The sequence below is a fragment of the Sebastes umbrosus genome, chromosome 4, assembly GCF_015220745.1.
Source record: "Sebastes umbrosus isolate fSebUmb1 chromosome 4, fSebUmb1.pri, whole genome shotgun sequence".
NCBI classification, from domain to species: domain Eukaryota; kingdom Metazoa; phylum Chordata; class Actinopteri; order Perciformes; family Sebastidae; genus Sebastes; species Sebastes umbrosus.
The window spans coordinates 33280909-33304060 of record NC_051272.1 but is presented as its reverse complement, the minus strand read 5'-3'; the positions used below and the strand labels follow the sequence as shown (position 1 = coordinate 33304060).

The following is a 23152-nucleotide window of genomic DNA, read 5'->3' as shown; positions in this document are numbered from 1 at the left end:
GCTAGGACTGAGCCTTGGCGATACATGGGCGCTCGCTCTACTGACTGAGCTAACCAGCCGCCCCCCATCCAGTTTTTAAACCCGGCTCTAAAGGAGTATAAACTACTCCACAAAAAGCAACACTACGCCTTCTGAACAAATTGCGGGAATTAATTTTTTCATTAGCAACCAAGCAAACTATCTTGCTAACTTACAGTTAACAATCCTGCTAGCTCTGAGAGCTTTTTTTCCCACATCAATGACTGTTTATTGAAAGAAAGTGATGTACAACCCTGGCAACAAATTGCTAATTGTGACCGACTAGTGCTAGCATGTTCCTGGCTTGCTAGTGTGTTAGCGATTAACTTGCCAGCCACAGTAATTAATTAGCTAGCCTTGCAAGTAGTCCTTAAATTACCAAGCATCTAGCACCAACTATTTCGTGAGGACACATGGATACATTTTGCTGTTCCACTTTTTGGCATGACAAAGCCATAAATCTGAGTCTAAGCCAAATCTCTCACCGTAACAAATGCTGTCAGTCCATTACACTTGAACTAGACGGGAGATTGAATGTAAAAATACAAATAGACTTGTCAGCAGACATGTTTATTATTATTATCCAAACCCAAAGATTCACGCAATTAACCCAAATGAAACTGTGACGTCCGGTACAATCTTTTGCCAAAGGAAGTTACCAAACAAACATTGAAGAACGAAGAAGTCTATCCAACAGCTGTTAGCAATGCGCCATCCAAGAATAAGCTGGATGCAGCAGTTCGTTCGCAGTAAAACAAAAAAGTTGTTTCTCTCTCCACACCAGGAGAAGATGCCACTGGCCGTGGTCGGAAGCAACGTGGTAATCGAGGTGAACGGCAAGAAGGTCAGAGGCCGGCAGTACCCGTGGGGCGTGGCGGAAGGTAGGTTCACTCAGGTCCACGACCAGAAAAGAAGGACACGGCTTCCATTTTGTGGCCAAACTAAGAAAATGAACCAGAAAAGTAGTGTGCACACTTTGAAAGTTCACAAGGGGCAATGATTGAGCATGTTTGTATTTTTTGTCAGTTGATTTGATACACAGTATGTCATTGTGCCTCGGTCAGACGATGGCAGACGTGAGAGAAGCTAACGCATGTTGGCGTTTGGAGGTTGATGTGTTTGGGAGTATCCAGCAGTCACAGTATTATCTTTATCATGATGAGCAAAGCATGGTACTCCTCAGTGTGGGACATAGCCTGTATGAATGTATTAACTACCAGGTAATACAACAGCTTGTCAAAATGTATTCTTGACTGGAAATAAGTTGATGAACAAATGCAACCTGTTAAAGTAGAAAGTTAGTGTTTTACTGCCACATAGCACATGATTGTAATACACCTGCTGGAGCTTTATAGGATTAGTCTTGAAATAGATTTTAGTATGATTTATTTTATTTTATTATTGTTGGATTTTTAAGTTGAACAATCAATGCCGAGCCGGCTTTCAGCAAGTCTCAGCTAGGGCTCATTTTCGTTGTTGAATCGTATGCAAGTGTGTAAATGAATATTCAGACAATAGTAGAGCAGTACAGTTTTGTACATTTTAACAAATACTTAGCGCTGTTGCTATGGTTGCATAGAATTGAAGTGTTTTTAAGCTTTCCCATGTCGTGCTGCTGAAAGCCTTTTATGGGCCTATTCGTTGATTCGTACCATGCCGAAGTACGATTGCCCCCCTGCCCCAGTCCCCCGTCACTCAGCTTTCACATTAGTAAAGTTGTTCCGTTCCCGTTGCGTCATCATCCACGTGTTTTTGAGTCTGTATTAGGGATGTCACAAGAACCAATACTTCGGTACCAAGTCGATGCCAAATTTCTAAAAAGGTGACGGTATAAATCTCTGAAAAGTGGTGTTTTTTCTTTTTTTTATTGACCTCTGGACTCTTTATTTCCGGTGAATGTTATTGGGTCTTGCATTTGATTATCTTACACTTAACTCCCCAGATCTACTTTGTTTGAACCAATCCAACAGCATGCAGTAAAGTTTCAAGAGAAAACCATGAAGAACTAACGTTACGTTACTGAGCACCAGTTGGATCCAGTTACTCTGCTGTTAAAATGACGTTACATTTGGTGAAGAGCGCGTATGGCTTGTTTAGGACTCGAGACCTGAGTTGGGTCTTGAGTGCACAGACTTGAGACTTACTTGTGACTTGCAAAACAATGACTTGGTCCAACCTCTGGTAGCCTATACCCAGTGAAATGTCACCATGTCAGCGAATTTAAACTACTGCTTGCAATCTGAGGATATATATATAGACACATGTGCACATTACATGGTATCGAATTTGGTATCGAGAATCGTGGAAATTCACTGGTATTGGTATTGATTACTAGATTTCTGGTATCGTGACATCCCTAGTCTGTATGCATGAACGGAGGTTTAGCAGTGGTGGACATGAGGAACTGACCTTTAAACATTGTCCCAAAGCTTCTGGAATAGCTCACTAAGTGGATTTTGCGTATAGAACTTTTGACTCCATACGTGTTCCCAAGGTCAAGAAAAGAACCTCCTCATTTAATTACAGGGTTTTACTACTTTTTCTTATCTTGGATTTGGGATTAAATGAGCGCAACATGTTCCTAAAGATATCATCAGATAACATTTTGACAAGTTTGAAGTTACCTGGCAGGCAGTTAATACATTGTCACCTTATACACCCACCCGCCTTCCCCTCAACACAAACACACTCACGTGCACACAGTCCTGTCGGTAGTGTTGGTATTGACCCTGATAGGGATTCTGGAAAAAAAATAGAGCCATAGTGTATTATGGGATATGTTCTTTCAGTATGGCAGCAAGCATTGACTGACCCAACCAGTGTCACCACTAGCCACGATGAACTGCTGTTGCTCTTCCTGGTGTGTTGGTTTTCATTTGTTTCCTCTGAAAGATGATATACTGTATATATCTTTTTAAAAAGTAATTTACCTTTGTTGCTCTGTGGTTGACCGTTTATCAGTCATTCACTTTTTCATTCTTTCTTTTCTCTCTTTTTTCTTTGTCTATTCTTTTCCATGACTGACAGAGGGCATTTTTGGTAAACCAAACCATCTTTCACTTTAGTTCAGCCTCATTTTTCTCCCCTACTCCTCCTCCTCCTCTTCCTCAGAGTGGCTCCCCCACCCCAAACTCTCCATCCCTCCTTTCCCTCCACTTTTCTGTTGCTGTGCTGTCTCATCATTATAGGCTGATGGTCAAACCAATGCTCTAATCAGACTTGGGCTGAATACTTGTCTGATTGCTGAGATACACCATATTTTGGAAACATTTGAAAACAAAGAAGAACATAGATTGACATTTTTAATTGGGAACATATTATATGTCGAAATGCAACATAAACATAGACACCAAAATCATTCATGTGTTCTCAGTCGAATGTGGGCCCCATTGCTCTTTGCTGACACTTCATCATACACCGCGCTGAATGAGCCTCTGCAGCCAGCTTACATAAGAAGTGCCAATTATTAATATAGTGTATCATTTAGATATTCTGAAGATGAAATATGAGTAACTCAATGTAGCTGATACTGTGGGGTTTATTCTTGAACGGGATAGTACTTGGACTATACCTATATCTCCGGATTTGATACTATCACGATACTCGGGTGCCAATTCGATATGTATTGCGATTTTCAAGTACTGCGATTCGATATTACGATTTTTGTTAATTTTTTAACACTAGACCATGGGAAAAAGTTTAATCTTACACTTCTAGGGACTTTTACTTTGTAAAATATATAAATTAATACAGTAAGAATGTTTGATTTTCTGCATGTATGTAGTCAGAGATGTCCTGAAGTCAAATATATCAGTCATTGTTAGGAATTATTTATTACATTTTTTCGGGCAACCCAAAAATCATTTAAAAAAAAAAAATTCCCTCACAAATTAGTGGTATTTTCTTTTTAATTTATAAGGGACGTGAAAGACCTGATTTTTGTCTAGTGTTAATGTTAAAATGTAAATATCAACAGATATATATAGTACAGTTATTCAATTTTTTTAACTCTCAAATATTGATATCAGTGTCTGCCTCAAAAATTCAATATCTGTTGAGCTCTAATGTAAATCTTACCAATCTTTGGACACTTTTTAGATTTGGGTAGTTGCAACTCAACACTAAGACATTGTGCACAAAAACATCCACCCCCACCAAAGGGAAAGACAAACCGGGCTACACCAGAACAAAACCCACTACATAAACCAACTTGTCTCAGTCCATAAGTACTTTTTAAGATATTCCTCATGCCTAAGATATATTTAGCAATCTCAGCTCTTCTTATTGTCACTCGTTGGAGTGTATGCTGGGTGTTACCATGCGGGCAAAAGAGCCCGTCATCTACCAGAAGGACACATGAATGATGATGTTTGTTGTCTGTGTTTTTATCACTTAATTTCATAGTCAATTTTTTTAATCGATAATTCCAGTTTATTACAACTTGGGTATTGTTTTGATAGCTTGGATTATTTTGTTCTATCAGTTACTCACCACAGTAATTACTGAGATGTGGGACCAGGGTGGCATCATTACAACCAAGTCTGGCAGGGCAAGAAACACGAGCAGTCAGATGATCAGACGGGTTGTAAACAAGCCAACATTGTAGCCAGAGTATCTGAACCACTTAACGTGGAGATAAAACTAAAATATTGCTTATAATCCCTCAGTGCACTGGAAGACTACAACAAGTATAGTAGGTCAAACAGTTTGGTAATGATTTTACCATTTGTCTTTACTAGTGCAATGCCTGTTCAAAACATGCCGGTTCTGAACAGGCTTAATGCTTGGCCTGCTGTGTTGCAGCATTCTCGAGAACCGCTCATACAAACAACTTCACACTCGACGCTGCGCTTCATTGGGTCCCAAACAATACACCTGACATGACACAGTTGCGTCACACACCCAAGTCGTGGCTTCCTACGGTCAGAAACACCGGTGAAATACACTCTGGTTCACGAAAAAAGAACAGGAGCAGGTGAACTGCCTGGGTCCCCCGACTAAAAGGACCCCTAACAGCTATGGATTTATTTAGATATGAAAAGTATAAATTATGTTACTGTTCTAACTTATTGTACCCAAAAATAACAAAAAGGCTCCCAAAGCACTTAAAAAAATATGCAAGTTAACTGTATACTACTTACTATGTACTTCTACTTCAGAGGAAAACATTGTAATACTACATTTACCTGACCGAGAAATGTTAACGGTTACGTTGCAGATTCAGATTTGCAACGGATCAAATATAATGCATTATTATTCAGTATTCTATCCAGCATTAGAATTGAAAGCTCCACCTTGCAGGTCCTGTTCACGGAGCCAGCAGCCATAGAGTAATAGAGAAGTTTCTGTTGGTTGCAATCCGCAACCTCACTACTAGATGCCGCCAAATCCTACACACTGTACCTTTTTAAGTAAATGTAAGTACATTGTGCTGATAATACCTCACTTTCACTCTTCACTGAAAGTTAAAATTTGAATGCAGGACTTTTACTATGCTGTATTAATAGTCTTACTATAAATAGTTGTTTTGACTAGGCCTACTTCTTCTACCACTGCCAATACCAACATTCCCAGTTAGAGAGGGTGAAAAGTAAAGCTAGATAACGTTTGCCTCGGTAACCCCAAATCACTAAACCCGCACCTGAAAAACACACCCAGGTCGCTGTTACTCGCGGCCATAAACATTGGTGAAATACACTTAAAGGAGATCATTTCCAAATAGCCCTATTAGTCGCTTGCTTTGACATAATGACTGTGGTAATAACGTCGAGCATGGATTTAATTAGCGGAGGTGTTTTGCTGGCGCTAACGTTGGTGGTGTTATAAGTTAGTATCAAGTCTGACACCGGGGGAAATACAGTCTTACTTACGAAGGGGAAAAACACACCCACAGCTTACTCACGATCACACCGGTGATATACTGTACATTCTGGTTCAATCTGCTATCCTCTAGTGTTGACTCCAGGGAAATGAAGAAGAGTTTGGTCGTAAAGTGAACTGCAGAACCCTGAAGCCCCTCCCCCGCTGCTGCACAGAGCGCTGTGTGCTCGTTTATACAAAATGTATTCATTTTGAACATGTCTAAATTGCACCAAATTTGACAAAGCACTCCATGGGGTCCCCGGCAATACACCCGCCAAGTGTGAAGTAGATCGGATGAACGGTTCTCAAGATATGCGAAGGACATACGCACACACAGACAGACAGTCAGAGATTTTCTGGCTTTATAGTTAGATTTTCTCTTCCAAACATGTTTGGCTAACCTGGAGGTTTGTTGAAAACCCGTCTGATGACTGACTGCTGAGAGTTTCTTGCTCCGTCAGACTTCCTTTTTAATGTCCACACTGTGTACCCAGATCTCAGCAATTCTCTCGGGGAGTATAATGTTTTTATTACCGGTAAGACTGATGGCCCAAATTACAAAAACAAGACCAAGGTTGTAATAAACAGGAATTATCCTGCAAGGTGCATTTAATGAAGCTTACCCTGCACATTATCTCAAAATGAGTCTGGTGTCCTCAGCAGGTTTAAAGCCTTCACATACTCACTTGTTGCCCCAGGTCTGATGCTGTGAATAGTCATGGAGAACACTAGAGGCTGTTTTGGTGCTGAAGCTACAGCTGCAATAAGTAAATCACTCTAACGCTGTGCGGTTCCCTTCTTTGCTCCTATGGTATCCCATACTGTTGTACCGGTTCATTTCAGTCCTGCTTCAACCACATGATTCAGCTCACTGTGTTACGCTAGAGTTGAATCGGTTGTGTTGGTGCAGGGTGAGATAACGGTGTACAGGCCTTTGCTGTATCACTGGACCAAGGACTGGGATCCACCATCCTAACGCATTGCTTATAGGTTCATTATAGGTTCATGAGCAGTTAATGGTTGAGTTAGTGTTTTCAAAAGGGGCATGTAGCAGCTCATTTAAGTCATCAAGGTAACATGTGGTTTGGTATCATGAATTCTCACTCATTAACAGCATATTTGGAATATTTGAATGTTAATGTAGAAACATGTTGTTGAAACAGTTGTGTGCTCTTGATTCATTAAACCAATGCAGTTCATCATCATGGCCTAAATACATGCTGCTAGTGGATAAAGCGCTCAGGCTCAAAACACCTGATGGACAATTTTCCATTAACGTCCATGATTGACAAATAAAAACTAAAATGATTAGATGTTTTTAAAGAAGTTTGAGAAGAGTTTGCATCAGGTATTTTCTGCCATTCATCAACAAATAAGATCTGTATACTATTAGTTCCAACCTTTTTTTTTTTCTTTTTCCCTATGACCCTTGACCCCACTTAGCTCCCCCACTTATTCCCTCACTGAGACTTGCACCCCCAGCTGGTCATGCCTAGATCCTCATATAACACCCTCCCCTCCAACCACCACACTCCCTCTACAAGCCCTGCGTTCTTTAGTCAGTCAGCTTGGACACATGCAGGTTATGGTGTTGATCCGGGCCAAATCTGGGCTGAATCTGGGCCAAACATAGGCCGAATCTGGGCTCGAACCGGGCCAGGTCTGAGCCGTAATAAACCCAGCTGCTCCAGACCCAGATTTATCCCCCCCCGCTGGGCGCAAACAGTAACTGAAAAACCGTACCCCTCCCCTCCGTCAGAGCTCCCTCCTCTAGAAGAGACAGAAGGTCAATGGCTGGCTTGGGATGCCAAGGGGCGGGACTTCTTAAGTTTCATCAATGGTAAGGTGTCCTCCTTATTCGCTCCCCCTCATGATGATTGACTGCCCGTGGGGTGGAGGCTAACCAATAAGGAGCAGCGTATTTGATGAAGAGGAAGCGGGAGATCCACCACATACTGTACATCCTCAGCAGCAGTTTATCCGCAGTCCTTTTCCAGAATCCCATCTGACCGTGTAACCATTGTCTTTGTTGTTAAGATGAAAACTCACGATCATCTAACTGTAACCATGTTGAAATGAGACCAGTTCTGTTTACTGTTGTCTGACCAACAACTCCTCTTCGTTCTAACTATGTGGCGTCCAACGGTGAAAGGCTGTGATCAGATAGGAGACGTCTTTCTTTTCTGAAACACAAAACTCAGCTGTGAGTTTTGTGTTTCTACGACTGTGTAACGTGAAAGAGATCGCTCGTAGTGATGAAACTACTCAGCAGTAGTCACAGGTATTTATTACACAGCTTTGTTGAATAACGGATTCTGATTGGTCAATCACAGCGTTCTACGGTATGTTATTTCTTTATAGCAGACCGTTGCTATGTATAACACACCGTTGCTATGTATAACAGACCATTGCTATGTATAACAGACCGTTACTATGTATAGCAGACCGTTATTATGTATAACAGACCGTTGCAATGTATAACAGACCATTGCTATGTATAACAGACCGTTACTATGTATAACAGACCATTGCTATGTATAACAGACCGTTACTATGTATAGCAGACCGTTATTATGTATAACAGACCGTTGCAATGTATAACAGACCATTGCTATGTATAACAGACCGTTACTATGTATAACAGACCATTGCTATGTATAACAGACCGTTACTATGTATAGCAGACCGTTACTATGTATAACAGACCATTGCTATGTATAACAGACCGTTGCTATGTAAAGCAGACCGTTGCTATGTATAGCAGACCGTTGCTATGTATAACAGACCGTTGCAATGTATAACAGACCGTTGCTATGTAAAGCAGATCGTTGCTATGCAAGCAGACCGTTGCTATGTATAACAGACCATTGCTATGTATAACAGACCATTGCTATGTATAACAGACCGTTACTATGTATAGCAGACCGCTACTATGTATAACAGACCGTTGCAATGTATAACAGACCGTTGCTATGTATAACAGACCGTTGCTATGTATAGCAGACCGTTGCTATGTATAACACACCGTTGCTATGTATAACACACCGTTGCTATGGGCGCAGTTCTGATGTCAGACTCTGGCGGACTGTTTTTGTGTCAAATTATTGATTTCTTAAGTAAGTAGCCGTCACCCGTCTGGGTTTCTTTCACAACAATGACCAGCTCGCTGTACATTATTAGGGGTTGGCGATACCTTAAAATTAGTTTTTGATCCGATATCAAGTTATACAGGGCCAGAATTGCTAATATTGATTACGATACCTTCTATAATTAAAAGCTGTTTATGTACTTTCATGTTGCTTTCCACTGGTAATTACTTATCACATGCATGTTAAAAAAGCAGGACACTTTTTAAAGGCAAATAATTTATAATAATATATAATAATTTATTATTGTAAATTGAATGTGCAAACATCAAAAAATATATATATTTTTTAATAATAAACAAAGTACGAACAATTATTTGTTGAGAATAATTAATGTTGTCGAACTTTTTAAGCGCAAAAAAAAAAAAAAAAAAAAAAAAAAAACAACCCTCAACCATCACTTACAGCTGTGATATAGCTCCAAACATGCTCCCCTTTCTCCAGCCGTCATGTGTCTGTCAGAGTAGGTAGTCTGGGTGCGTGTTGCTGTGCGCGCACAACGCGTGCACAATGCGCATGTTGTTTGAATGCACACAACATCACAACAGCAGTGAGAGGGAAAACAGTTCAACAGATCATCATACAGACAGTTCTACTCTTTGATGAAATACAGATGGGTGTAGAAGAGAGAAACTGATCCCTTTTTTTGTATTGATTCTATCGACGCTAGAATCGATCTTCAAAACCAGACGAAGGTATCGGTAGTATCGATATTTTGAGATCGATCCGCCCACCCCTATTACGTTATCACATACTTATCGGCTCCAGCTCCAATCGGCAGTGATGGAAACATGAAATCCGGGTGGACGCGCACATTTTCATCCCTTTTCCAGTTCGATGCTATGTGACCATAGGCTTTATAAAATATTAATGTAGTCTCCGTTATGTCACCCATAGGTTTCTGAAGAGCCGTTGTGAAGTTCAATGTGGGTTGGCAGTCACAGCCTAGCTCACGGCTAATCGTAAAATGAGCATAGAGGCGGCATAATGCGCTACTTTTGGTGGGAAAAAAGGGATTAGTGGGCATTAGCCACAATGACTGACTGACAGGTGTTTCAGCCTACCACACTGAAGGCTCCAACATAACGTCATGTAGTAGAGCATGGGCCCTCTACCTCTTGCATTCACACCCGTTATCCTGATATTAAACTGCACACAAGAAGTTTGCAACAGCACTGTTTGCTGTCGAAGGCGCCTCGTTCGCTGCTCCAAACCAGTTTGTTGTTGACAAAACCCGATGAAAACCAGAATGAAAGCCGTGTGCTCATATTAAACCCGTCCTATGTGATCATGGCCTGATGTCCTTCTGCCCTTTGTGCCCTGTTAATGTGCTACTACAACTCACATTGTACATAGCCTCCTTAATACTGTCACTTCTCCCAATGTGCCCCTCCCTTTACAACCGATGAATGAATGAACTTGACATTCTGTGATATGCTTGTTTGTACCATGAGGTCTCCATAGAGATTAACTACATGTTAACATTTTAACTTGGTGATGTTTTGCTTATATTTGCTAATCTTTGTTTCTATATTACCACTACACACTATATGTTTTTAATCATATAAATAACACAGTTGTGTTGATCTTACTCACCAAAAACACAATAAAGTGTGTTTCTGCTGGGACATTCCTCTGTGTGAACACACAGCCAGAGTATAGACCCCCAGCAGTTGACAGTTACTTACCCAGTAAATCTGGTTCATTTACCCAGAGTTCATTGCAGTTATTTAGCACCTGTGCGACAGGTCTAAGACTGTATAAGATTATTCTGATTACTACTACTAGGAGAAGTGTTCATGTGTAGTAATTTTGATATCTGTGTGTCTCTCCCTGTGTGTTTCAGTGGAGAATGGGGAACACTGTGATTTCACTGTGCTACGCAACATGCTGATCAGGTAAAACATACTGTCTCTCGGAATACACACACACACACACACACACACACACACACACACACACACACACACACACACACACACCGAAAAAGCCCAGGATCAAAAAGTCCTTTTTCGGAAGATTCCTAACGGAGTGAAATGACCCGGAAGTATCTCAGTAGCAGCCGTGATAAGAGCTGTTTGAATCCTCTAAATGCTGAGGAAAGGAGCTTCAATGCTTCCTTTTATTATCTCCTTTACCATAGGATACACTGGAGCATCCTTTACCAAAGGAAAGGAGAAAATGACATCCCACAATTCCTTGCGGCCGCAACTTTTAAAAGCGATGCAACATTCTACCGTTCATGAAAACAAACAACTTATCTTGCGTAATATTTCCATACAGTCATATACTAATTGGGATTCATGTTGATAAATAGGAGTGGACAGTGACAACTGCTTGGTTTCACTTTATTTCTATTTATTTATGTCGAACAAGTAACAAATAAGTAAAAAAACAAACAAGAATAACAAATAAAATGAGCAGTAAACATAGAGCAAACAAATAATCAACATAAATAAATATTACGTCCAAAAAGGAGTAGGTAGAAATATACATTTAATGGTTCTATTCCTTCACCATAACAATATTTATCATATCAACTTTGTGGTAGCCTGTAGGTTATTCCTTTTTTAATTTCAATTCAAACCTTGGTAATGAAGTAATTTTATTTTTCCGGGTTGTCCACATTAGGTCAGATAATCCCTAAGTGTTCCAGCAGCAGAAGGACCTGTGGTATCTCTCTTTCACACATCGCCAGTGAAGCAGTTTGTCACTGAAGGACATATTTAATAATGCACGGGAGGGAAGCAGCGCCTTCTGCAGTCCATCTTCAGAACATTGTAGTTTCATCACCCTCGTCACTAACATCCGCCGCCGTTGCATCATAATTACGGAGCTTATAGTGAAAGTGCGGTCGGATTCTCTCAACACCGCAGTTGTCTTTTCCTAAGTCCTTCTGAATTCTGCTTCTCATCTTTCCTTGACCTCATGATGTTTTCAACCGAGGTCAAGGAAAAATGGTTAGGAAAAGATATTAGGACGTAATTTTTTGACTTTTCGACCGCAGCCCCGGTCTGCTCTGATTGGCTTGCGAGAAGAAAATGGTGCAGCTTTGCAAAGGTAGTTCTCAAGCTGGGGGCGGTATATTCTAATGAGCTTCCATGTGACATAGGAAGGGGATCCGAATGGCTCGTTGAATCACATGTTTTCTGATCTAGGCAACCCACAAAAAAACTGACTGGGTTTCATAGTTTGTAGGTTGGTAGACACTCCAGATACCCAAATGTATGTACACAAGCACTGAGAAAGTGAGTTCTTCATATGTCCAACTTGATTTCTTACCCAGAGACACCACTAGAGGCTGACAAATGTCTTCTAATGCCCACTTTAGTTTACAGTTAATGCTTTGTATTGTCTCAGATATCTACTGTATGTAGCAATAGTCAAAGATTAATATACAGTATGTACAATTCCTTTGTAGCTTTAGCTTGTTCCTTTTATAAGCTGTATCTTTCTTCTGGATTCTCTCTCCTGTTCCGTTCCTCTTCTTTCCTCCCAATCCTCCCTCAGGCTTACTGCACCTGATTAGTTTTATTTTCTTTTTCCTCCCCTTCCTTAGGACCCATATGCAGGATCTGAAGGACGTCACCAACAATGTCCACTATGAGAATTACCGCAGTAAGAAACTCGCTGCCGTCACCTGTAACGGAGTGGACAATTCCAAATCCAAGGGACAGCTCACTAAGTATGCCTCAGTTACTAAACTACTGCTTCCCCTCATTTTACAGAAAGAGAACACACTACTTTAAATGTGGAAAAAAAAACTACAATGGCAGCTCGTCACAGCTTCCCTTTAGTTTTATTATTAAAGGTGAACAAACTAAACAATTAACCTCCTGCCTTCGCTGTGGTCAACAGGAGTCCCCTGGCGCAGATGGAGGAAGAGCGCAGGGAGCACGTGATGAAAATGAAGAAGATGGAGGCGGAGATGGAACAGGTCTTTGAAATGAAGGTTAAGGAGAAGAAGCAGAAGCTGAAGGACTCAGAGGCCGAGGTGGGTTTGAGGATATGTGTGTGAGATAGAGAGATGAAAAGTTGTGTGAGATAGAACTGATACAGACTTTTAAAAAAACCAACACCGGAGCTGTAAAGGATGTATATTGTGCCCCACACACACAACATGCACGTAGCACACACAGTGGCAGCTGCGGCACACAGTGCAGCCACACAAGTGGACAAGGGACAAGATAACCAGATCAAAAACTAGTTCTTTAAGTAAATGAATGACTGATGGTGATTACATGTGCTATTGAAGGAAACATACAACTTAAGAGTGAGTCTATCTAATGTTTTGGGGTTTTTTTACCCTCAGCTGGAGCGACGCCACGAACAGATGAAAAGGAACTTGGAGGCGCAGTACAAAGAGCTGGAGGAGAAGAGACGAGTGTATGAGGACGAGAAGCACAACTGGGAGGCTCAGCAGAGAATCCTCGAGCAGCAGAAACTGGACGCCTCCAAGTCAGTAACACTCCCACTTCTCAACAGCTGACTAATATAGCTGTTTAACTGGCAACATTTGTTCAGTCTGCAGTATGTCTAGTCTACTGATACATATAACAAAATGTCCTTTGACAATATTGTTGGCATGATTCCTTTCTAAAATAAGACATTAGCTGTATATCGTTACCGCTGTGGCACATTTCATTTTAAGCACATTTTCTTACCCTTTCGCGACACGGAATTACATAACGTGCTACTTTCACTGACCACTAAAGGTTACCAGTACGAATAGCAACGAAATCTTTACAACTTCACCTCAATTGGCACAAAATATAATTTGAAATATAGGTAGTCACAGTTGACATAAACAGGCTCACACACAACATGGATGTGCGAAACATTACAAAGTAATACTGTCTCTGATTCAGTCTTATGAAGGGCTCATTGCATGGGTGGAATATGGTCTCAAAAAAGTACAAAATGCAAGTCTCCCTCAAAGATAATCCAAGGCACACCGTAGTGTTTGAACAAAATTAAAATGCCTTTATTTTACATGGCAACAATTGTTTAAAATGACCGTTGCGACCGACATAGGTCTTCATCATTGTCATTTAATTCATTCTAATTGTTGTCTTATATGAAGTTATCAAATGATACTCTCCCTTTTGTTATTTTCTCACGGCTGTGTGAGTTCCACCAAATGGAATTCTGGGCCAAAAGAACGACACTATCTGCTTTTCAAATGAGAAAAGAAAAAAGATGCTTTTTATTTATTCTTGTGATTTGGGTGAGTCGACCGTTAGAGATGGCTGCAGCAGTACTCTTCCAATGTGCCTGTAAAGCCCAATAAACGAACTCTCCATGCTACTGTGCAAGATCGTGAAGTAATGTTCTCACTTTTTCTCTTGTTTCTCACGCAGGACGATGGAAAAGAACAAGAAGAAAGGAAAAATCTTTTGAAGAGATACGACCTGTTTCTTCAGTTTTACACAAACTCAATTTGTTTCTTCATCCCCTCTGAAGTTCACATGTACTGTGGCCCTCCGAACATACGCACACATAAACAGATATAACACTCAACAGCGCATTCCTGTTACGTTTAACATGCACCACGCGTGACATGGACGCCATTCTCACACACACACACACACACACATATACACACATGCAAACGCCCACAGCAGCCCACATGCTCGTCTCTTTGCAGGGTCTCTCTGTATCTGTTGAAACCTTTTCATTTTCATGGGGAATGCATGTTTTTGTGAAATTCTATTTTCCTATATTTCCTGACAAAGAGGAGAAGCTCGAGTTCCTCTGAGCGACAGTGTGGAGTTAACACATGGCAGGGACCATGCATAGCCATTTGTACACATGTAGTAGTTGTATGTTCTCTAGATATTCCATTAGATCTGCAGATAGACGTACTACCCCTCTCCTCGACACTCTTTCTTTTATTGTTCTCAACAACTTAACACAAGTGTATACACGGTAAAACACTCGCATAAAGAGTGTGTTAAGAGAAGGGAGAGTGTATGTGAGTGAAGGTAACTGAATCAGGTGGCAGCTGAGGAGGGAGAAGTCAGATTGGGATTAAGGCCCGGTCACACCAGAAAGTGGAACAGCGAAATGATGATCGGTGAGTCTTTAAGGAATCACAGGAGCTTTTTGAACTTCAATTTTTTCAGCAGCGGGCCGTTTACTCCTCCAGTTTACTCCCCCAGTTTACTCCCCCAGTTTACTCCCCTCAGTAGACAGTACAAATACGTCTTTTGAATAAATCACAATACGTTTGCTAACGTATTGTGATTTATGTTTGTTGATTCCTTTCTCATAACTGTCTACAAACCACTCCTCTTCTTTGAAGCAGTTTTTTACTGCGACAGACAGTGTGCTCGAAGTGGGACGGTACTCGGTATCGGCACTTTCTTCATTTTACTCCTCGGCGTACCGTGACTTTTTCTTGCGTACCGGAACTTCTCACAAGCTCGCCGGTACTCTCCTCTGCCCTCTCCGTATCAGCTTCTGTGGGAGATTCATAATCATATGACGCAGCGCCAGCGTATTTGAGCCTCGTCTCATAAGCCCTGTGAACATAAAAACAATGTGGGGAGCGTCGCAAATATCATTAATGTAACAATTATTTAAGAGTTTTCTGAATCTGCTCTTTAGATTTATAGAATATGATTTTTACAGGGCAAACATTTCCAGAAGAGTTAAATGTTCAGACGAAGACTGTGATAAATAATAAAAAATAACTATTCAACTATAGTGAGTTTTGTCTTTAAACTTTTTTGGAGTTAACTAATAATAGTCCAAAATTATGTAAAATTGCATAGTTTTAAGTCAGAAACCTTCAAATGATCTTTTTTGATCCTTTTATTCGATGTATAAATTCAGAATGTGTCTCTGTATAATATTTGGGAGCATCTGCTCCTAAAACCTGAATGAATAGCTCACACAGCTCAGCTCTGCATGTGTACCTGCCTGTCTGACTGGCTGGTGGTGATTTCTAGGCATCCTAATATATATTATAGAGAGATACTACAATTAACACAGGAAAACTATCAACGCTATGGGTAAATATACAAACCCACCACATCCACTACTTATTGGAGTATTACAGGGCCTATTGTAGGAGATGCGTAGCCAGAGTAAAATAATATAGCAATAAAATCACAACTGGTAATGACGGACACAGTATAACATGATTAAAGAAATAATAATAAATTAATAGGAGCAAGAGATTGCTGATAGCGGCAGACACACAACATGTGAATAAGGGAAGTACCGACACTTATTTTTTTCCACTTCGAGCACTGTGGACAGAGGAGATTAAATGAAAGCGGATGGTGCAACGCAGCTAATAAGCTTCAACAACTTCCTCTATCTCGGCCTCTCTGTTCACAGCTGGTCGACAGCACAAATTTGCGCTTTTATTGAAGTTCACCAAACTCAATGTGAAAAATCCGCCCTTGCAAACCAATTCACCGATCAAAATGTTGCTGTTTTTTTTAATTATTGGTGTGACCGGGCCTTCAGGCGGGACTTCCAGTGGTGTGTGTGTAATGAGCAGGTGTGTTTTATTAAATGCTGTGTTTGAGGTCGTAGATGCTGTCTGATCTGAATCAGACAAAAAGAAGGGAGAGAAGTAATTGTGTGTTAACAGCAGCCCAGAATATTGTCATTGCAGTGTGTGTGTTTCCTATTTAAATAGAAGACATTATGCAAAAAGCCTCATTTACAGGTGATTTACAGTGATTACAAAGATGTTTTATATCGTGATGTAAGTGATGGATGTCGTCATAGATCTGAAGCAGCTTTTTGTGATATTTTCCCTTTGTGTGTAAAACCACCAGAGGGTCAATTCATCAAAAACCTGATATATTCCTTTAATCTTCCTTTTTTTATCCTGGACTCCCCAGAAGGATAACTGTTTGGATAAGTTTGCCAATTCAGCCACAGCTTTGTCTCTTGACTTCACTTTTGAATATTCTACATAACTGCATCCTCACACAGCGAAACATTACCCCTCTGCTGTTCTCTAAAAACCCAATCTGGAGTCAATTCAGAGTCAGAAAGCCGCGTGCTGCGACACATTTTAATATACCTTTCCAAGAGTTCCCATGTTTTATTTTCATATGGTGATTACGATATTAATAATCCTATATGTCAGGTTGAAGAACGACTCTTTAAATCCCTTCTAGTTTTTCTTCAGTGACTCATAGAGTAATCTGTTGTTTTAGTAGAGTTTTTCAGATCGCCTGCAGTCTTCAAAGCAAAAATGCTAAATGGACGAACCCTACACCTGCAGCACATAAAATATTACCTGTATGGATTTTTGTTGATGATGGAAATGCTTATATTGTGTACATACTGGAGGCTGACAGTGGCCTTTTTTTTTCTTTTGTTTATTTGTTTTTTCACAATATTATATTCCAGGAATAACAACAGAACTTGTACTCAGAACAGAATCTATTATGTAAAACTTGTCTTAAGAATACATGCATTTATTCATGCACACACACACACACATATAAACTGTATACATCTACGTCAATGAGTACACATTCTCAGGACTGCTCTGTAATGCTATATTTTCTCTTTAAGTGCAGGAAAAAAAGCAATTATTTCATCCTACAAGTTAAAAAAAAGAAGGTACATTTTTCTTTGAAACGCTTGTGAACCACTCGCCCTTCCAATAACACCAAGTTAAGATAGACAGTTTTTTGTAATATTTCCTTTTTTTATATGTACACTGTTTACTGATATTCTTCTTTGTTCTGTCTCTAACTGTAAAGGTTAATAATAAAGTTGACATGGTTATGCTTTAACTCCCAACGGGTGCACGTATTCTTTTTAACACACATTTAATATGAACTCAGGACCAGTGAAGGGGTCTAACAGTCACAGAGTGACCTTCAGAGATTTCTACATATATCATTCAGTTTTGCTGTTTCACACAGATTCCAGGTTGATTTAGTAAAAACATTTGGCAGCCGTCTTCAGGATGAGTCCAGCTCCATCAGAGCTGTCGGGACATTTTTATCATAACTAAGGTTGTCGCAGCGACATCAGCAGCGAAAGACAGCTGGTCATCCAGTGTCACACCCAGGTTCTTTGCACTCCCAAATCGGGGAAACCACAGAGTTCTCAATTATGACAGAGAGAGGTCAAGGAACGGGAGATGCCTTGCCTGGAAGGAAGAGCAGCTCAGTCTTGTCATGGTTTAGCTTCAGGTTGTGTGCAGACTGAGAGACGTCAACCCAGGTGACAGATTGGGTCTCTGCTTGTCTCGTATGGCTAACAAGCAATTTAGTGTCATACAGACTTTAAAGGTCCCATATTATGCTCATTTTCAGGTTCATACTTGTATTTTATGTTCCTACTAGAACATGTTTATATGCTGTAATGTTAAAAAAACGTTATTTTTCTCATATAGTCTGCCTGAATATACCTGTATTTACCCTCTGTCTGAAACGCTCCATTTTAGTGCATTTCAACGGAATTGCGTTGCTAGGCAACAGCTTGGGTCCACGTTTACTTCCTGTCAGCTGATGTCGTTCACATCAAACTGCAGCGGGAAATAAACTGGGACACATTTAGAATGCTTGCCTTTAAAACTGTGAAATGGTCTTAATGTTGTAGATTTGTGACATCACAAATGGACAAAAATCCTGACAGCTTGTTTCAAAAGACAGTTTCTGAATACGGACTGTGGGTATTTCTCCATGGATTGAGCGTTTTGATACTTTCATTGTGTTTATACAGCACTTAAACCTACTTTATGATATAAAAGACATGGAAATCTCACTTTTACAATATGGGTCCTTTAAATCTTAAGATTCACAGACAAGAAGCAGATTTACACTAGACTCCAGTGGGAATTACGCTGATTAAAAGAGATGAGGTGGACATTTTCCTTAAATGTTGGAAAACTGTTTTAAACATTTTCGCTGCATTTAGTTGACTTAAACTCACTCTTTTTCTGGATCTGTTCCCAGACTGTGTTAGAGTTGATCAGTGGATATGGGGTGTGGCATCGCCGATATTTTGTTCTGGTGGGATGCAGCATGCACTACTGGAACCACCCCGATGACAGAGAAACTAAGGTATGGATAGACCAACAGGCTGAGTCTCCAAGTTACTTTCATTCTGTTTTCTGTTTTAACCTCCCAGGTAACAGAGGGCAGCATTTCTCTGTCCAGCTCACCCAGTCGCTGTGTCAAGCCTGTAGAAGAGGGATTCGTGTGCTCGACCTTTCACCTTTGAGCTGGTTAGCAACATCCCACAGCAGCAGGACGCCAGCCAGGACGCCTTGGCCAAGTAAGATCAAATAGAAACGAAACACCTTGAGAAATGAGATCTGTGGGAGTTAGTGAAGTGTAATTTCGTTCAGTTATAATTGAGATCTTCAAAACAGATCTCAGGATTTATTTTTATGTGCATGGATTCATCTGTGAATCCCAGACCGCCTGTCTGTAAAGGCACTTTTGTTTACATGAAGCATGTTGCTTTTCTGGCTGCAGCCAGCTAGTGATGTCACAGAGGGTGTTTTACTTTTGACAGTTGATAGGAAACACCTTCTGTGACATCAGTGATCGGGCTGTGTCGAGAAATGTACAGGGAATCTACAGCAAGCCGTTTTAACATTTAATATCTAGACAGGATGTTTATTAGAGATATCTGCAATGTCGTTTTGCCTGGTCAAGACTCTAATTCAAGATATCCTTAATTCTATTCTGACTAGGCAAAACTCTAATTTTAGATATCTGTAATTACATTTTGACTAGTACGATTCAAACTACTTTTGCCGTTCATGTGTATGGGGTTTCTCATTACAGATATCCACAATTCACATTGTGGACATTGTGAATAAGAGTCACATTGTGGATATCCGTAATTGAACTTTAGCAATCCAGGCAGGGGGTTTGCCTGCTAGTGCTGTTACAAAAGGCTAATATGTCAAATTTTGAATGACTCATCAACATTAGATTATATCACTTTGATATTTCCATTTTCTTTCCAATGGAAAACATGTTGAAATCAGTGCACAATGCACAGCAGATTTAATGGGTTTACATACTTCCCATTTCTTAATGTCTTACCACACTCTTCTCCTATATTGACATTTACACACACACACATACAAGGGAATGTAAAAGTGTGGCTGGTGGAACCATAGATGTGCTTTACATACGGAGCCTGGGAGAGTCTGGCAGGAAGGCAACTCAGGTCAGGAATGTCATACAGGAAGTGGTCTAGAATTAGACTTCCTGTTCATCCCATAGCTCCTCTGGGTGGAGGCACTGCTGGGTGTTATGGAGCTCAAGGTGATTACAACAACAGGGGGAGGGAGAGGGGGCGAGACATACAGCTGTGTTGAATCGGCCAACAGTGACTGTTACGACATTCGTATACTCTGGGTGCCGGGCGGCGGTACGGAGCAGTGCATTTCTAATGGGTTTGTCACCTTTCACAGCATTGGCCAATTTTTATGCCAGTAATTTAAGTTCAGTGCGTAAGGTTCAAATGGAAGCTTGTAAACATGATAATTCATGATACAGATCTGTCCATTCAACATGTGAACATTTTACTCAATCAGACCAGTTTCTTGGGGATTAGATTTTGTTACATCTTTGTATGCACATTTGAAAATGCAGATGTTATGGTGGTGCTATGGAGGAGAGGTCAGCAGGTCACCATTGTCTGGGGACCAGGAACATCCACAGTGAATTTTCTATCACACATTGGTGTCAATTGTCTGGATGCTGGACTCGATCTTTTCCTCTGATTTCATCCTGCAGGACGGCTGTACGTACAAATAAATATATCCTTTATTTAACCAGGTAAAAAACTCATTGAGATTAAAATCTCTTTTCCAAGAGTGACCTGGCCAAGAGGGCAGCACAGACATTGTTACAACAATAAAAACAAGCAATACAAGCAGACAGAATACAACAGTCACACACCACAAGTGAACGAGCATGACATCCAAAATTTGCTATAACACACAAACAGGTCAATCTCAAAACAATTCAGTGAGAAATTCAAGAGCAATCACATCGACCTATATATAGTGCCACTTTGTCGATCCTTTAAAATGGACTTAAATTCCCCCGTACAGTAGTAACCAGCTCTGACAGTTTCGGGTCCTTCCGTACATTATTCCAGGAAGAAGGAGCAGCGTAATTTAAAAGCTTTTTTTGCCTAACTCCGTTCTAACCTTTGGGACCAACATCTGTAGAACATTGTGAGAGCGCCAGGCCATATTGATTGCGGTTTGTACACATGTATGTACACAGATACGAAGGAACCAGTCCAAGGAGCGATTTATATATAAGAGCCGACCAATGGGAAAGTCTGCGGACATACAGAGATGTTCATTTAGCAGCAGCATACAGGGTACAGTGCTGAACCAGATTTCCACAGCCAGTAATGAAACGTAAAGCACAATGGTAACCAGTATCCAGCTTCTTTAGGCACTGGTCAGGTGCATTCATATAGAGCAGATCACCATAATCCAATAAAGATAAAAAAAAGTTGCTGAGATCAAATCAGCTAGCTAGTCAGCAAATCAGATTGTTAGATCTACGGCAGAGGGAGTAACTGAGCAGCCAGAAACACGGGGGGGAGGAGGGGGGTTGACTCCCGACTGCAGTGAGACCAGACTGGAGAACCTCAGGTCAGTGGCCTTGTTGTCCTTAGCAATGTGGTCCCACCCTGACAGGAATACATTCTGCACAACATCCTGGTGTGTCAACCTCTGCTCTATTCCTTACATGGCTCTGGAGGAAACTGTTCCTGTGTGGTAAAGATACATGAGATGATACTGAGGTGGATGGCCTTGTTACTGTGAATAACAAAGGCACCTTGACAGAAGGAAGGTTAGACAGATACAATACCAGTGTCGACATTTTGGTTTGTCTTGTTTTGCATCCTGTAGTCTAATGCTGTTACACAGTGAAGAGAATAAGGGACTGTATACAAATATGAATCCCAGATTCATATTTTATTTAAGCCTTTCCATGTGACATGTATTATATAAACCTTGCGTTCCACCTTTTGTTTAAAGCATCTACGATAAATACTTTGTAACAAAAATAGGTCAAATGAGATGTGACAAATACATCACCCAGGTCTGCTGTTCCCCTCAGCTCTATGGAGCACTTTAGTATCTTTCAGCTCATTGTTTTGGTTGTATGGCCTGAAACGTAACTGTTGCGACTCATTCTCTCTGCTCTCATAGCGTCGTTTCCAGCAGCAGCACCACATGGTGGAGCTCTTAACAAAGATGGTGGCCAACAACACGACTTCAATTAGATGCTATTGCTGCTCCCTATCTGCTGTATGTGTTTGGTGGAAATTCACTATATCAACTTATAAGGTGATAATATGTCTGTGTTGTGGGGTCCAAAGAAAATATTAAAGCAGCAGTGGGTAGAAATGGAGCAAATATGATTAAAAGTTATTTTTATAAAACGGTCACTATATCCTGACAGTAGTGCATGAGACAGGTAATCTAAATCATGTTCTTCTGTGTCGTCCGGTGCTTCTAATGGCATCTGCAGGATATCACAGACTGGAGGAAAACAAGCAGTCAGAGCTGATCTGAGGTCTGCTGTCCATCTGCTGTCTATGAGAGCCGGCTGTCAATCACTCGCAAACTCTAACCAAATGGTCAAACTAGGCAGCGCTGATCAAATATGAGTCAATATTCTGTTACTGTAATGCCTATTTCTCTCCTCAGATGTTTTCAGAAACATCTTGTAGTTTACTGTTTAGCTGTAAAATGAGAAAGTTTGTGACCCGGCAGCCATGTTGAGATCTGTTGACAAAATATCAAGCACCGCCCACCAGCCGGAGCACAGCCAATAGGAACGCTCTCTCTCTCTGAAATGACCTGTGATTGGTCAAAGTCTCCCGTCACTAGGCTAGATTTTTTAAAGCCTGAAAACAGAGCCATGAGGAGGTGAAGTCTAGTTTTCTCTCAGATACTTGAATTACAATATGCCGAGTGTAAATTTTGCCCAATGATGCCAAAAAACTGTGGGAGGGTCTTGCTTGTTAAGAAAGTAAAACATAACCAATATAAGTTCCGTACAGTCCCTAGACGCTCAACCCATCAGTCACATCCTACGCAAGCTTTCTCAGAGCCAGTTCTTTCACTATTGTCCCTTATTCCGATT

At 40.7% G+C, this 23152-nt stretch overlaps 1 protein-coding gene across 5 annotated transcripts in view; it reads left to right on the top strand.

Moving 5' to 3' along the window:
* The window catches only part of LOC119486268 (septin-7-like), a 61401-nt gene extending 43597 nt beyond the window's left edge, over positions 1-17804 (top strand). For 2 of the 5 annotated variants that reach the window (XM_037766269.1, XM_037766268.1), the window contains exons 8-15: positions 803-899; positions 3046-3057; positions 7640-7720; positions 10873-10924; positions 12586-12711; positions 12885-13020; positions 13339-13484; positions 14387-17804. In XM_037766269.1, coding sequence (XP_037622197.1) covers positions 803-899; positions 3046-3057; positions 7640-7720; positions 10873-10924; positions 12586-12711; positions 12885-13020; positions 13339-13484; positions 14387-14426 — 690 coding nt within the window. In that variant the 3' untranslated portion in view covers positions 14427-17804. The remainder of the gene's footprint in view (positions 1-802; positions 900-3045; positions 3058-7639; positions 7721-10872; positions 10925-12585; positions 12712-12884; positions 13021-13338; positions 13485-14386) is intronic. The other 3 variants (XM_037766273.1, XM_037766272.1, XM_037766270.1) reach the window with 2 other exon arrangements.
* The last annotated feature ends 5348 nt before the right edge of the window (positions 17805-23152 follow it).